Source organism: Gobio gobio (genome assembly GCF_949357685.1).
Source record: "Gobio gobio genome assembly, chromosome: 23".
In the NCBI taxonomy this organism is placed as follows: domain Eukaryota; kingdom Metazoa; phylum Chordata; class Actinopteri; order Cypriniformes; family Gobionidae; genus Gobio; species Gobio gobio.
The window spans coordinates 26,055,555-26,071,599 of NC_137119.1; the positions used below are offsets into that span (position 1 = coordinate 26,055,555).

The 16,045-nt window shown below is 36.2% G+C and overlaps 2 protein-coding genes across 2 annotated transcripts in view; both read left to right on the forward strand.

Moving 5' to 3' along the window:
• Positions 1 to 3,427: 3,427 nt before the first annotated feature.
• On the forward strand, positions 3,428 to 5,003 carry LOC307119627 (thiosulfate:glutathione sulfurtransferase). The gene is made up of 4 exons (XM_079806019.1): positions 3,428 to 3,580; positions 4,140 to 4,262; positions 4,346 to 4,508; positions 4,636 to 5,003. The coding sequence occupies exons 1-4, from the start codon at positions 3,574 to 3,576 to the stop codon at positions 4,688 to 4,690; spliced, it is 348 nt and encodes a 115-aa protein (XP_079662145.1). The 5' UTR covers positions 3,428 to 3,573; the 3' UTR covers positions 4,691 to 5,003.
• A 3,233-nt stretch (positions 5,004 to 8,236) lies between these two features.
• drd3 (dopamine receptor D3) overlaps positions 8,237 to 16,045 on the forward strand; it is a gene marked incomplete at its 5' end in the record, with an annotated part of 35,804 nt that continues 27,995 nt past the window's right edge. Inside the window, 2 exons of the mRNA XM_079806717.1 lie at positions 8,237 to 8,524; positions 14,449 to 14,561. Coding sequence (XP_079662843.1) covers positions 8,237 to 8,524; positions 14,449 to 14,561 — 401 coding nt within the window. The remainder of the gene's footprint in view (positions 8,525 to 14,448; positions 14,562 to 16,045) is intronic.

Consider the following 16,045-nt stretch of genomic DNA (forward strand, 5'->3'; position numbering starts at 1 on the left):
AGTTTGAATGTAAGAGACTGGACAAGATTCACATTTACGTTTTTACTGTTTGTACTGTAATTTGTTGACAGACCATGTCATTGCGATACAGAGAGAAAAAGAAATATCAACGTCTAACGGAAATGTATAGAAATATGCTTGATATATTATGACAACTTGTTCAACCAATTTGCATGTAAAGACATATGCTATGAACTAATGCCTAAATGTTGTGAGGGGTGAGACTATTCAACAGAGACCCAATATAATACATTTTGATCAACATGACATAAGCAACTGATAATGTAGGAAACAGCAGAAAATTGTACATAATCATTTGCATGGATGTACACAAGCATTTGCAACTTGTTCAAAGAAATGAGAAACTGCTTTTTTGATGTGCACAAGTGACACAATGATGTGAGAATTGAACAGGTAGTTTTGAGAATTTCAATTCTGATCTGAGAAATGTACCAAAGCGACTGAGAAAAACTGTAATAAAGGCGCTTATAAACATGTGCAGTGGCAGGGTTCAGGTTTTTTTTTTTTAGCGTAGGACTATTTACAAATAACACTTGCATATTTGAACTTGGTAATGCTTTGCTCCAGATCACTACAGTTTAACTTAATAGTGATCCCAAATGTCAAGTTAATTGTGTAAAGCAGCTCTAAAAATAGTCTATTTGTCCCTCAGCAGCAACTAATCTCGCATTCTAGCTAGATTAATAACCTTGTGACAACATTACGCCACATATTTTACAAGAAATTATATTTGTCAATGAAGCTCAGGATCTTGATCTTTAATGCTGCAGTCTGTAACTTTTTTCGTGTTTTTGTCTTTCCTGAATTACCACGGTACACTTAAGTGTTTATATACGAACTATTTTAGACCAGTCTGGGTGTAATCGCTACCGCTGCTGCGGGGTAGCACAGTACCTGCGTGACTCGTCATAGACATAAACAGAGAGAAGTAGCTCTGGCTACAATGTTCTTCCGCAAGACGCATGCAGTTTTGTTTATTGACCGCAAGAGCCTCAAAATTTACGGACTGCAGCTTTAACGTGAATCTTTTTTATTCTCTTAGAATATAAGGAATGCTGATTCAATATTACTTTTGATGAAAAAACAATAAAATAGTAGGCCTGACAGTCTCGCTTATATTAAACAGAACTTTTATTGACATAATGAATAAAATGGATTATATGGTATACCCGCATTGTAACACAAATAAATGAATAATGAATAAATTAAACCCTACTTTAAAACAAATGCTTAGTTTGTGGTTCATTGTTGTATATATATGTATATATATATATATATATGTATATATATGTATATATATATATATATATATATATGTATATATATATATATATATGTATATATGTATATATATATATATATGTATATATATATATATATATATATATTTTTTTTTTTTTTTTTTTTTTTTTTTTTTAAATGTTTTGATGAAAACACAACAACAATAAAACAATCAATTATATTAAACAAAGAAATTAGCCACAGTCTGGATATTTTCTGCATCGCATGAACAAGCCACTTGCGAATAAAATCAAACTCACCTATATTAAACAAAGAAATTCAACGTTTATTAACAAATAATAAATTTGCCTCTGCCATCATCCTGTCAGTTATAGCGCCGCGCTTTGCTACTGCGCTGCTATGAAAATGCAATATGCAAAATGATAAGATATTACACCCAGTTCTTTCAACTGTGATAACATCACCAGCTATTTAGGCAATAGTTTTTGAACAGGTGTTTTTCCAGCAAGATCTGGCAACACTGCGATGGGTTTTTTTTTCCTTTTCTTTTTCTTTTTTTTGTTGTTGTTGCGCTGTACATCATGTTTTAAATAGGCTATTTCTTTTTTCACTACAAAGATATTATACAAATATAATGGTTTAACCAAAATTTCAGTGTTATTGTTAAAACCCTACAGATTTACCATAGCTATAGGCCCCTATGTAAAATAAAGTAAAAAAATAATAATAATAATAATGAAAGAAACCATTTAATAGCAGCTTATACATTATCCATTACATTATGTTTAGTTAAATTATCGATATCGAGATTTTATATAAGCCTAACACACCAATTTAGAAAACTAACAATCGACGACGGCAACCATAGGAGAACTTAATGCGATGGCCAACATTGTTGTTTTATCTCATAAAACCGTTATACACGTAAATATAGACATCACATCAGATATAGGCCTATTTCATGACAAGGCATAAAGGAATGGTTAGGGTTAGAGGAAGGGTTAGAGGAAGGCTCATCGATCCTTCCTGAAAATATCCACTGTGTATTACAGTTTTTCTCAGTCACTTTGGTACATTTCTCAGATCAGAATTGAAATTCTCAAAACTACCTGTTCAATCTTCACATCATTGTGTCACATTGTGTCATCAAAAAAGCAGTTTCTGATTTCTTTGAACAAGTTGCAAATGCTTTGGTACATCCATGCAAATGATTATGTACAATTCTCTGCTGTTTCCTACATTATCAATTGCTTACGTCATGTTGATCAAAATGTATTATAATGGGTCTCTGTTGAATAGTCTCACCCCCCACAACATTTAGCCATTAGCTCATAGCATAAGTCTTTACATGCAAAATGGTTGAACAAGTTGTCATAATATGTCAAGCATTTTTCTATACATTTCCATCAGACGTTCACATTTCTACTTTTGTTTTTTTTTTGTTTTTTTTCCCCTTGATCTATGCAGTGCTGTCTTTTCCTTTCTGTATCGCAATGACATGGTCTGTCAACAAATTACAGTACAAACAGTAAAAGCGTAAATGTGAATCTTGTCCAATCTCTTGCAATCAAACTCCCACACTAAGGTGTAACCTACAATTTACAATAATTGTCATCAAAACTTTAGCCATATTTACATCAGAACATCCCTCCAGTGTACATGGTTATATTGACAACATGACTAAGCAATTTGACCGTCTTATTCATACACAATGACACAAGGACTTGTCATTCTGATGGCACTGACATGTTCATTGACACAGATATTTACTTTTGAGAGATGAACTAAGGATTTTGAGCAAGAGACTGGCTTTTGCAGGTAATCCATGGTGTTTTGCTATTTGTACGAATTGTTTTGAGAAATGCACTTACTATTTTGCAAATGTCGAGGATGATTCGAGAAATGTACCAAAGCGACTGAGAAAAACTGTAAAACCTGGAAACGATCTTGACGCTAGAGGGCAGCGTATAATCTGTCGTTTCCTTCCGGACAGGTAAAAAAGGGGTTACAGACAAACCGACAGTTGCACTGTCACTCTGACTGTTCCAGGTTTTAGATATGGTATTGTTTCAGGTTTTCCGTCATTTTTACCTGTTTGTAGTCACTAAACCGGTTTGCCATGGTAGGGTGATCTCAGCATGTGGACTGAAGACTTCCACCATCAATCACAGTGACGCACAGCCTGATCCAGGTAGAGCTTATATCCTCAATAGGTGGATTTATTTTCTTGCAGATAAAATTAATTTCTAACTTTCGGGGGGAAGATATACCGGTAATATCTTTCAGAAGCCGTATTTCAGTGAATCTGCAATGCCAGGTAAAGAGTAATTCATTATAATAGGAACTTTGGACTTTGGTCCAATTCTCAATTATCTCTACTTGATGAATAGCCATGATAGCCTATTCATGAAAAACACACATCAAAGCATTCAGTCTTTTAACTGAACCTATTTATTTATTGTCGTTTTTATTTATTGGGATGGAGAATATTGCTAATAGCTGTTTACACTTGGTTATAATGCAGCAATGTTGTACATTTCTAATTTAAAGGACCAATAATGACTAATTAATGCTTAAAATTGTGGTTAATTGTACTGCTGACTAAACCACTTAGCCATTGTTTTGTTTTTGTTTCTGCTGATTACAGCAAAATTATTGTTTAAACTCATCTTTTGTGTCCCATTAGCCAAACATGCAGTCTGAGCAGGATTCTTTAGTAAATGCTGTTGCCTGTTTGTTTGTTTTTTTATCTTGCATGCTTTTCACTGGTATTAATTATTGAACATTACATTAATTGACAATAATAGAATAGCAACTAAGATCAAAATATGATCTTGCGGTGGTATCATTATACTTTTTGATTTTCACAATTTCAGTGTCAGTTGTGACATACGAGCAGCTCAAAGCTATGCTGGCCAATCACAGCGTACAGCTGTTTGACGTCAGGAATCCAGATGAATTCCAGGCTGGCCGGATTCCTGATTCCATCAACATTCCATGTAAGGCATTACTGAGGTGTATAGAATTACTGTTTCTTTTTTCCGGTGTACATACTAACTCTCGGTTTTAATGTATCTCTCAGTGGGACAGCTTGAGGAGTCACTGAAGCTGCCTCCACAACAGTTTCAACTGCACTTTAAGGTGAAAGCCCCCAAAAAGGACGATAATGACATAGTTTTCCATTGCCGAAGTGGGAAAAGGAGTTTGTCTGCTCTTGAAATTGCTCATCGTCTGGGATTCTCTAAGTAAGCTACTGAAAACACACACACTCACTGATCTCATTATGAGCCTAGAATACATAATGTGTATGATCCAATTAATTAAATATTCCCTGTTGTTAGAGGTACTACTTGTTTTCTCTCTTTTTTTCAGGGCACGGCATTATGCAGGCGGATACATTGATTGGGAAGAGCATGAGAAACAGTAATATTACTAATTGAGCAGCATTTTTAAATTAAATTAACTACATATTACTTTAATATTCATATTGATCTGGACCATTATAGATTAAATTAAAAATTGACAGATGAAACTGATAAAACTGACTCATATTTTAATGTGAATCTGAATAACTTAATATTAGTATCATTATTAATATATTTTTAATGGCTCATCAATAAAAAAAAATACAATAAGAATAATAATTGCTCCTTCAGACTGAATCAGAAGAATAAAAAAAGGCATTGGACTGTAAACCAGTGTGAATATATATTTACAAATGTGCTTCATTAAAATATTTTAAAAAAAGACTCTGGACATTTCTTAATTCATCTCACTGTAAAAAAAATCCACCTATTTCAACTTCACTTTCTGCCTTTTAATATAATCAACTTGGTTGTACAAGTAATTTCAAATTAAATGATATTATACTGACTTTAAAAGTTGAATCTCGTATAACTTATAGGCTAAAAAAAGTTTGCCAAGTTGCTTACTAATCATATGTGCATATGTAGTTTGCCCTTCTGCATTCTGTGGTTACCACTAGGTGGCAGTAATGCAATTAGGTAAAAATAAGGGAGCGTTTTATGGCCAGCAAGGAGGGGTTCACGGTCACAGGTGCCCTGATGCTCATTTCACTGTTGGCTGTTTTGATCAGGTCGGCTGCACCTTGGTAAATAACTGTCAGACTGATACTGAACACAGATCAAGGCTGGCACATTTTTCATTGGATTGCAGTGCAATCAAATCAACAGACCTTCCTTCATCCATCTTGAAAATAATTATTTGAGTGTCAATTTATAGAGCGCTGTTATTGTGGAGTTACAGCTTGAGTAATTGGTAGTTCATCAGGTGTAAGCAATACTATAGAGGTCCAGGTATTGGATTTGGCACACGTTATCGGTCTCATCTGAGCCTGAGCCTTGCTCTTTCCTGAATGATAAGAACAGATGATAAATGTGACCGTGTCATTTTCACCCCAGCCATAATGGGCTCCACAACACTGAGCCGGGTTTGGAAAATAAAAAATCTAAAACTAATTTCTTTGTTTGCCACAGGGGACCTAAATATGCCCGGGGTTTATTTGCTTTCTTGTTTTCTCCATATTCCAAATCTCTATTTCATTTTATTGTCCCTCCTTTGCTCTTGTTCCTGATTTTATGACCTATTTGCTTGCTAAATGCCTCCCGCATGTCACATCAGTATAAGATAAGAGAGTCGGGCAAGTTGTCACATAGCATTGTATGTCTAAAATCTCTTCTCTTGCTGTGGTTTTGTATGTTGGTTTTAAACACCAAGTTGAAAACCTTTTAAAATTAGATCTAATTATATTAAGCTATGTAAGAATTTGAACTGAAATGTGAAAAGGTATTTCATAAAGTTGTCACATCTATTGGAGTGCATTTTTATAAAGTTATGTGTTTTAAATGTTACACATTTGTACACATAAAAAAATATATATATTTAAAGCTTTTCACGTTTTTACAGAACAACCCCCACCCCATGCCAGTAAATAAGTAACTAAATAAAGTAAATATATAATGATTAAGAAAAGAAAAAAAACACCACAACAATAATGATAAATGCCTATGTATACATATGTATAAGTGCATATATACACAAAAACATACAATATCCATACATACTTATGTAAAAATACATATTATAAACTTCTACATATACATATATTAAAGTCAAATACTTAAAATAAAATGCCAATATCAATGATTACCCTAGAAAAAAGTGTTAATACAAATGATTAATTACAATAATTAATTTCCTTTTGTTTATTTTCTGTGTTTCTTTAATTTTTTTATGTTGGCTATTATTTGTCATTTTATATAATAGACAGTTTAATGGCAGGTTGTGTTGTGACATATTTCTTTATTTTGAAATTAATAAACTATCATTTATGTTAAGTATAGCTTTTAGGTATTTCTCTGACGTCTGAACTAATAATAGACAGGTTCATGACAAATTAGGCTACCTATATTGGAGCACAGTGTGTTCAATGAACAGTATATTTCCCCCCAGGTCAATAACGGTGAACATTTTTAATAACAGTTTGAAGCCAAGACTCAAGACAGTGCCTGTGAGTGACTTTTAATAATAAACATAAATATCCAATGGCTAGTAAAAGGTGCGACCATTAGTCCCTGTCTCTGCAAAATTCCATAATTACGCAATTATTTTCTCAATAAGAAATTAATTTTAACGTGCTATTATCAGGTGAACTCGATGTGGCTCTTGTGCCGTTACCCGGTTTGCTGAGAATGTCACAGGTAACAGCTTTTTTCAGATCACAGCCTGAGAGGGAACGGTGTAGACATCCTTCGAAACCGTCAGCGGAACGCGAACACCTTTAGAGCTATGGCATGATTTACAATTGGGCTTTTTGAGATGTTCTTTTATTCTTTCACCTACCTGGATTCACTTCGAAATATATTTGCTCTACCACCAATCAGTGAACTAATAAAAGCATGGATGCTTCGTGCGTAAAGGACCTCTTAGAAATGGAATGAAGCGCGTCCCTCGTCTGTAACCAACCACCCGGGCGAATCAAGCTCGATCTGTGCGAAACCATTTGGGTGCCCGGCTGCACTGCACAGAGTTATATTGCACAAAAGCAACGAGTGGAGGAAGTATTGGGGAGCTGTGATTGAATAAGTTTCACTTACGTTGTGCTCGCCCGGTGCGCGTCAAGGATGGAGTCCCTTCCCCGGCATCAACGGCTCACTGGACTGGATGAGACTGGACAGATAACTTTAATCTCAGGGAAAGTGCATTCAGAGGTGGTTCTGTTTCGGTTCTTCGCTGGAGATGCTTAACAGGTAGACACATTGTAAATTGTGTAATCTGCCTCTGGAATGCAGCACAGAAATGGATGCTATCCAGAACAAACTCATTAAATGCATGCGTTCACACTGGCTTTCAGGGCACATTTGTGAAGATTATCCATGCTTTTTTTCCATCCTTGGCGTTAATGAGTGTGACTTTATATCAGCAACTTTTAGATTTTTTAAAAAAATCTGCAATGCATTTTGGAACGTTATCATCCATGTTAAAGATTTAGTCAAATTTCGAAATTCTCAAGATTTAATATTGTTCTAGACTGACTATTTGTTATTGAATCAATGTTCTTATTAGCCTTACATCCAAATGTAAAGGGTTGTATATGTGCTGGATAAGACCGTTATATTATGGCAGTGGCAAACACAAGTTATAAAGCATGGCTCTTCAAATGAGCCTTCACAATATATATATTTTACGATATCTTGTTTGTTTTATTGCTGCTATCGACATTTCAAAGATATAAAAGCTGCACTGTGAAGTCACCAAACAGCTTGTCATTTCTCAACAGTGAAGTGTTACCAAGTCTCTTTGCAGAATATAACATTCAGGGAGGTCAGCATGTAAACACAAGGTTTCAAACAGGGTCAAGACTGTATAGACACTTTAGAGATGTTACAGTTTATATTGTCCTTTGATTCCCAAAAGTGAAACACTGTTCTCTCCCCCCAGATCTTCCAGACTCATGGCAATGTTAAGCAGCAGTGAATGGCTGTGGAATGAGTCAGAACATTCTCTCACTTCTGGGGGAAACTACAGTCTGTTACCAGGCATTGAAGAAGGGGAAAGGAATTACTATGCCATGCTCTATTCCCTACTTATCCTGGCTATTGTGTTTGGGAATGTTCTAGTGTGTATTGCTGTGGTTCGTGAGAAGGCTCTCCAGACCACCACCAACTACCTGGTGGTCAGCCTGGCAGTAGCTGATCTCTTGGTCGCTTCACTGGTTATGCCCTGGGCCGTCTATTTGGAAGTGAGTACACAAGAACCTGCTTGTAGCCTAGTTCAGGGTGTTTTTTTGTGTTAACAATAACAATTACTAAATGTAAATAGTTTCGAGGAGCATCCGGGTTCAATCGCTTTAAGGCTTTTAAGCACATTCATAAAAATGTATTTAGTTTTTTTAGCAAGCATGTAACCACTTAGATCATAGATGGAAAAGACAATTTCTAGCCCAAACATGCAATTTACTAAGGAAATATATGTCTTAAAGCTTTTTAACAGTTATCGAGGTTGAGCCAAAAACCTAGGACTAGTTCGCGAAAGTAGGTTTTTGTTATAATCTCCTATATTTCACGAACGATTCGATTGACAGCGGTAGTCCTAGAGGCAAAGTTGCTCAGAATGAGGAGTTATATATGATATGAATGTCATTGGCATCTGCAAAACATTGCGTGATATACAATCTTTACCCACAAAAAAAACGCATGAGCGCCCCCTGTGGCCGATTTCTTGTGAATTTCTCACAGGCCTCTAGGGCCGTGAGTCAAACAGGCCCAGCGAGTTTTGTTCCGATCGTACTCCTTTAACCTTCATTGGTCGACCGGCAGCCGCGTTTTTTCGAGATGCACGAATGTCCTCGTAGACAATCACGGCACCTTGGACAAAGACACCACATGCCAGTTTTAAAGTCCACCATATAATCTCCTTTATTTCACGAATGATTCGATTGACAGCGGTAGTCCTAGAGGCAAAGTTGCTCAGAATGAGGAGTTATATATGATATAACCAGCAGCCATATCACCCTGTAGCCCAAGACTGGTTTCCCACTGAAGCTAAGCAGGGCTGAGCCTGGTTAGTACCTGAATGGGAGACCAACTGGGAAAACTAGGTAGCTGCTGGTAGAGGTGTTAGTGAGGCCAGCAGGGGGTGCTCACACTGTGGTCTGTGTGGGTCCTAACACCCCAGTATAGTGATGGGGACACTATACTGTAACAAGCACCGTCCTTCGGATGAGACGTTAAACCGAGGTCCTGACTCTCTGTGGTCATTAAAAATCCCAGGATGTCCTTCGATAAAGAGTAGGGGTGTAACCCTGGCATCCTGGCCAAAATTTGCCCATTGGCCCCTGTCCATCATGGCCTCCTAATCATCCCCATATACGATTGGTATCATCCCTCAGTCTCCTCTCCACCAATCAGCTGGTGTGTGGTGGGCGTACTGGCGCAATATGGCTGCCGTCGCATCATCCAGGTGGATGCTGCACATTGGTGGTGGTTGAGGAGATTCCCCCCTTCTATGTAAAGCGCTTTGAGTGCCTAGAAAAGCGCTATATAAATGTAACTAATTATTATTATTATTATTATATATGATATGAATGTCATTGGCATGTGCAAAACATTGCGTGATATACAATCTTTACGCACAAAAAAAACGCATGGGCGCCCCCTGTGGCCGATTTCTTTTGAATTTCTCACAGGCCTCTAGGGCCGTGAGTCAAACAGGCCCAGCGAGTTTTGCTCAGATCATCCTCCGTTAACCTTCATTGGTCGAACGGCAGCCGCGTTTTTTCGAGATGCACGAATGTCCTCGTAGACAATCACGGCACCTTGGACAAAGACACCACATGCCAGTTTTAAAGTCAGTGGCTATAGCCATTTTGTGTTTTTTTTTTTTTTTTTTATAGCGCCATCAAGTGGCCAGTTGGCATGTTCTTTTTCACGCAACCACAGACTGAGCCCATACATACTGAGTTTAGTGAAATGATCTTATTCCATTCAAGAGTGATAGCCATTTTAGTAAAGTGGCCACGCCTATTTTGAATGTTTTGGCATCCGGTCGCAGATGTGAATCGAAATTTCCAAAACTTTTTGACAATCTTTCTGCACTGGTTTGGTTCCAAGTGGGCGAAAAACCTAGGACTAGTTTGCAAAATCCAAGCTATCCAAAAATGTTGTAGATTTCATGTTATAAGGCACTTGAGTCTGCGTCAAATTGTTTAGGAGTTATTGAGCCATTACGTACTTTTGATCGCTGTATAGCACTACGATCAGGCCGATTGGGGCGGGCTTTGTTGATGTTGAAGACGGGGTGGATACAACCATCCCTCAAAGTTTCAAGTCTCTAGTTTGGTCTGCCTGATCACATTTAGGGGAGAATGCTGATCCTTGGAAATTCTAATAATTACAAAAGGATTTCAGTGCTATGCCCTTGAACCCCTCTTTAAAAGCACTCAACAAATAAATTAGATAAGATGTTTTTAAGGATTGCCTGGTAACTTAATGACATGTACAAGGACATAGACAGACATTGTTTGGGGAATTTATTTCTTTTAAGCATTGTTTGTGGAAATGAACTATTCATAATTTATCATTTAAGCATAATTTGATCGAGTGATTTGGATGACAGTGTCAATCTTGAACAGGTAAATTTACAGCGAGTTGAAAACATATTCAGGGACTCAAATCGTAAATTGTACAAAAATATCTGATTATCAGTACATTTTCATTGAGTTATCTGGTCTTTAATAATGTTTTCAAAACAGTAGCACAAAAACATTATTTATACATCGTTCATGGAATGTTTTTTTTTCTGTAACATTTAAGTTGGACATTCATCTAGCATTTTTAAATGTTAATTATTTCAGAACATTCAGAGACGTAACATTCCCAAAATGTTTGTAAAGTGATAAAACAGAATGTTCCTTTAAACATTTTTAAAACATTTTAAAAAACTGGACGCTGTGAACGTTCAGAGAACTTTCAGGAATGCTTTCATAACTTAAAGGGAATGTTAGAAAAACTTTCTTAGACCATTTTTTGTTAGCTGGGGAGGTACTGTCGGACCCTCTTCTTATTTCGTCACCCACATCACTTTGTGCCACGCACATATATGATCGACTGGACAAAGCCATGTTAGTGTCGTCACATTTGTGAAAACAAGGACTATTGTCTATTGTCTAGGCTCACACAGATGTTTGGGCATGAAGCTCACACAGAAGTCACTTTCAAACCAAGCAGCTTTCTGTTGGTCAACACGGCCAATACGCTTGACCAACTTGAACCTGTTGTGAAATCTTACGCCCTCCCAAGATATTCCAGATTGTGAGGATTCCTATTGAAATGACTGCATTTCGGCCATGAAACTACGCCAAGCAATGTAAAATAATTAAAAGTAATAAAAAATTGGTAACACTTTACAATACGGGTGCACTAATATGCATTAATTCATGCATGCATTAATTCATGCTTAACTAAAGCACAGATAATCAAGAGTTAATGTATGACTCATGAAGAACTAAACCACTGTGATTAATGATTACTGCATCAGCAACTAATGAAGATTCTATATGGTTAATAGATTAAGTAATATATGAATTGCTATTGATTAAATGTGTCATCATGTATTAATTCCCTAATAACATATTATATTAACTAATAATGTAAATTAATGTGTTAGTTACCACAATGGGTCAAAGCCATGCATTTCAACTTTCAGTTGTCTGCTTTAATTAATCATTAGCTAATGATTTGTAAAGGTATCATTATGTTAGGACTTTACTTGTTGAGGCACATCACTGTTAACTTATTGTTAAGTAGGGTTGGGTACCGAAATCCGGTTCCAATATGGCACCGGTACTTATATAACCGGTATGTACCGGACCGAATCAGAACGCAGTTTTCGGTTCCTCATTTCGGTGCCAAAATTCAAACGTGCTTTCGCGCTTTGGCTGAGCCAGAGACAGACGCTCAGCGCTCGTCACATCACAACTCATGACAACTACTCAGTGTTTTCAACGACATCATGTTTATTTCAGGTTTCAGACATTTAAATGTTCATAAGTACTAGCAAAAAACACACACTGATGTCTATGAAAGCGGCAATGACAATCCTTTCAGGCGGTTATAATTTGACTAACGTTACGTGTTTTATTCACATCAGATAAATGCACATTATATAGTAACTCTATAGTTTACTCTATTCTTCTTCCAGTTCACTGGTCACTTACTTTCATGTATTTTGTAAGACGAGAATGAACTCAAGTGTTGTAAATCCGACAGATCCGATTCTGAGGCGCAAACTAACATGGCGCCGCCCATTGCGCTTTATAGATCAACTAACACACATTGACTCACACATTTGAACATCAGATAGTTCGTGACACAGTTAAGAAGTTTGTGAATATTTTGAATAAAAAGAAAAAACGAAATAAACCCGATACAGCTGAGCTGTCAGCGCTATTGCGGCTGCTGTGTCATGTGAGAAACATGACGCGTCGTCATGGAAACATTAAGGCGATGCGTTCTAAAATATTTAGCCAGAGAAAATTATCATATTTCAAAATAAAGCTGAAGCTCGAAGCTGGTTTGTACAGACGACTGCTGTTATTACTGTAACTGTTTAGAGTTATATTAGGCTTGTTGTAGTTGGGTGGCTTAGGTTTTACTGTGAATTTGTAAATATGTCAATCATAATTTGTAAATAAGTAAATTGTGTTTTGTATTTATTTATATTCATACATTTAAGTATACATTAAACTTTTAATAAATGGTTCAATTTAAATAATAAATAAATAAATAAATAAAAAGCCATTTAATGTCATCCACCTCGTTTGGTGGCCTTTAAAAAAAAAAAAAGTATCGGTTCAGGCACCGTTTAGGCACCGGAACCGTTTTAAAAGTATCGGTTTGGCACCGGAATCGAAAAAAACCCAAACGATACCCAACCCTATTGTTAAGTAATATGTCTTTGAGGTTATGGGTTTTTAATTAATTTTGAATTAGTAAATTAATAAAAATAAATGGTTTAGTTCTTTATGAGTCATACATTAACTCTTGATTATCTGTACATTAGTTAAGCATGAATTAATGCATATTAGGGCACCTGTATTGTAAAGTGGTACCAAAATGTTTTGTCCCACTGTCTCCAGGGACACAAATATGTGCTATAAACAGTTAAGACTTCCAATTATTTTCTTTTATCAGTAGTTGATTTCTTGACATTGACAAAAGAAACAAGACTTAAATCAGTATATCTATTTTTTTAAATAATCCGTAAAAAGCAATATCATCTGACAGCTGGAGAGCAGCAGATAATTATTCTCAAATCTGTCAAGTCATACTTCATTCAATATGTTCTCTATGTAATCAATTACCATTTGCCTTGGTAAACGGTTCAATTATTCAATCAATCAGTGCAGTTTTACTTTTTAAAAATATTTTAACATTAGCAGTTTTACTTTCAGAGATACCATTCATAAAGCACTTTTTTTTCTACACAGTAAAAAGGTTTTTGTTAATTAACCCAAAACATTTGAACATTAAATGCAAATGTTACATTGCACCTTTTGTAAAAATAAATAAATAAAAGAAACCGTAATTAATTTTACAGTTACAGCAACAATTTTCACAGTGTAAAAAATCTTCTAAACATATTGTTCTAAAATGTTCCTTCCCTGATTTTAGTAGTTCATGGTTAAAAACATTCATTCAGAGACTGCATACTCGGTTAAAATTGGCCGCACATCTTGTGAATGGCTGCAGTGCAGTAGGAGAAATTGTGCCGCTCTCGATTAGTGCCAGGAAGGGAAAAAAGAAGATCTTCCTGTCATGAGGTACTACACCTAGCAGTCTGATTCAGGACCACGCAGTCCATTCATCTCTGCCGGAGCCTTATTACCTCCCTTGCCACCCGGACGGGTGCTATCGTCGTAGGCCCTCTGCGAGATGGACAGAGAATCTGTTTGCCTGTGGAGCCCTCATTATTTGCAAAGTGAGTGTGAGATAAAAGCTGAGACTCTCAAAAGGAGTTCTCTCCTTCCTTGCATTGGAGAAACCCTATAAGTGAGGCAGTGTGGCTAGAAGTTGCTCAGTTTGACATATTTCATATGTAAAGCCTTTTCCTTTCAATTTTTTTTGTGCATTTAGCCCTTAATATGACCCTGTTGTACCTGTGCAGGTGGTTGGCGGAGCTTGGCTCTTCAGTCGCTTGTATTGCAATGTCTTTGTGACCCTGGATGTGATGATGTGCACTGCAAGCATTCTCAACCTGTGTGCCATCAGCATCGACAGGTAGGGGGATAATAATAAATGTGTTCATCATTTCTTGTGGTTCCTTTTTTATTAAAATCATGTTCAAAGGTTTAGTACAAGTTAAGCTTAAAACGCAATTTGTGGTATAATGTTGATTACCACAAAAAGTCATTTCCACATGTCCCTTCTGTTCTTTAAAAAAAGCAAAAATATAGGTTACAGTAAGGCACTTTCAATAGTATTTATAATAATATATACTAGTAGTATAATAGTATTTTAGTAGACCTAAACAATATGCATGTTAACGTATATATAAAAACGTAACCTTTTCTGTGCAAAGTTATACACAAGTATGGTGGCTAAGAGAGCTCTGAAAACTGAAGAAAGCACTTGCAAATAGAAAAAACACCTGCAAAATTCATTAGTTTGTCAACATACTACAAATACTCGCAACACAACCAAATACATAAACGCGCTGCAAGTACTCACGATGCAACCAAATACAGAAACACGCTGCAAATACCAACAACGCAACCAAATACAGAAACACACTGTAAATACTCAAAATGCAACCAAATACAGACTCACAACGCAACCATTACAGAAACACACTGCAAATACTCACAATACAACCAAATACAGACTCACAACACAACCATTACAGAAACACACTGCAAATACTCACAATGCAACCAAATACAGAAACACACCGCAAATACTCACAACGCAACCAAATACAGAAACACACTGCAAATACTCACAACGCAACCAAATACAGAAACACACTGCAAATACTCACAATGCAACCAAATACAGACTCACAACGCAACCATTACAGAAACACACTGCAAATACTCACAATGCAACCAAATACAGACTCACAACGCAACCATTACAGAAACACGCTGCAAATACTCACAATGCAACCAAATACAGAAACACACTGCAAATACTCACAACGCAACCAAATACAGAAACACACTGCAAATACTCACAATGCAACCAAATACAGAAACACACTGCAAATACTCACAATGCAACCAAATACAGAAACATACTGCAAATACTCACAATGCAACCAAATACAGAAACGCGCTGCAAATACTCACAACGCAACCAAATACATACACACTGCAAATACACTCAAAAAAATGATTCTTTAAACTTACTTAATTTAATTATGGACAGTGGTTCCACACAAGCAAATTGCTTTTTATTAACATTAATGGACTTTTTCTAATCTATGTAAACTCCTTGTGTTGGGACAACACAACTGAATGGGGAAGAATCTATGTGAAATTGTAATGTCGAACTAAATCAGTGGAATTGCTTCCCTGTAACTTAAATCGGTTAAGTTAAATGAACATGCAGTAGTTTATTTAAAACTGTCCAAATAGGTTACATTCAACAAACACAAGGAGATTTCTTTCAAATAACTCATTTAAATTATGGACAGTGGTTCCATCCAATTAGTTCTTGTTACTTTAACTCAGTAGTATCTATTTAAAGTTACTCCTGTCAAA

Coding starts and splice junctions, on each gene's coding strand:
- LOC307119627 (XM_079806019.1), top strand. Junction 4,263..4,345: donor TGATTCCATCAACATTCCAT/GTAAGGCATTAC, acceptor TGTATCTCTCAG/TGGGACAGCTTGAGGAGTCA. Junction 4,509..4,635: donor CATCGTCTGGGATTCTCTAA/GTAAGCTACTGA, acceptor TCTTTTTTTCAG/GGCACGGCATTATGCAGGCG.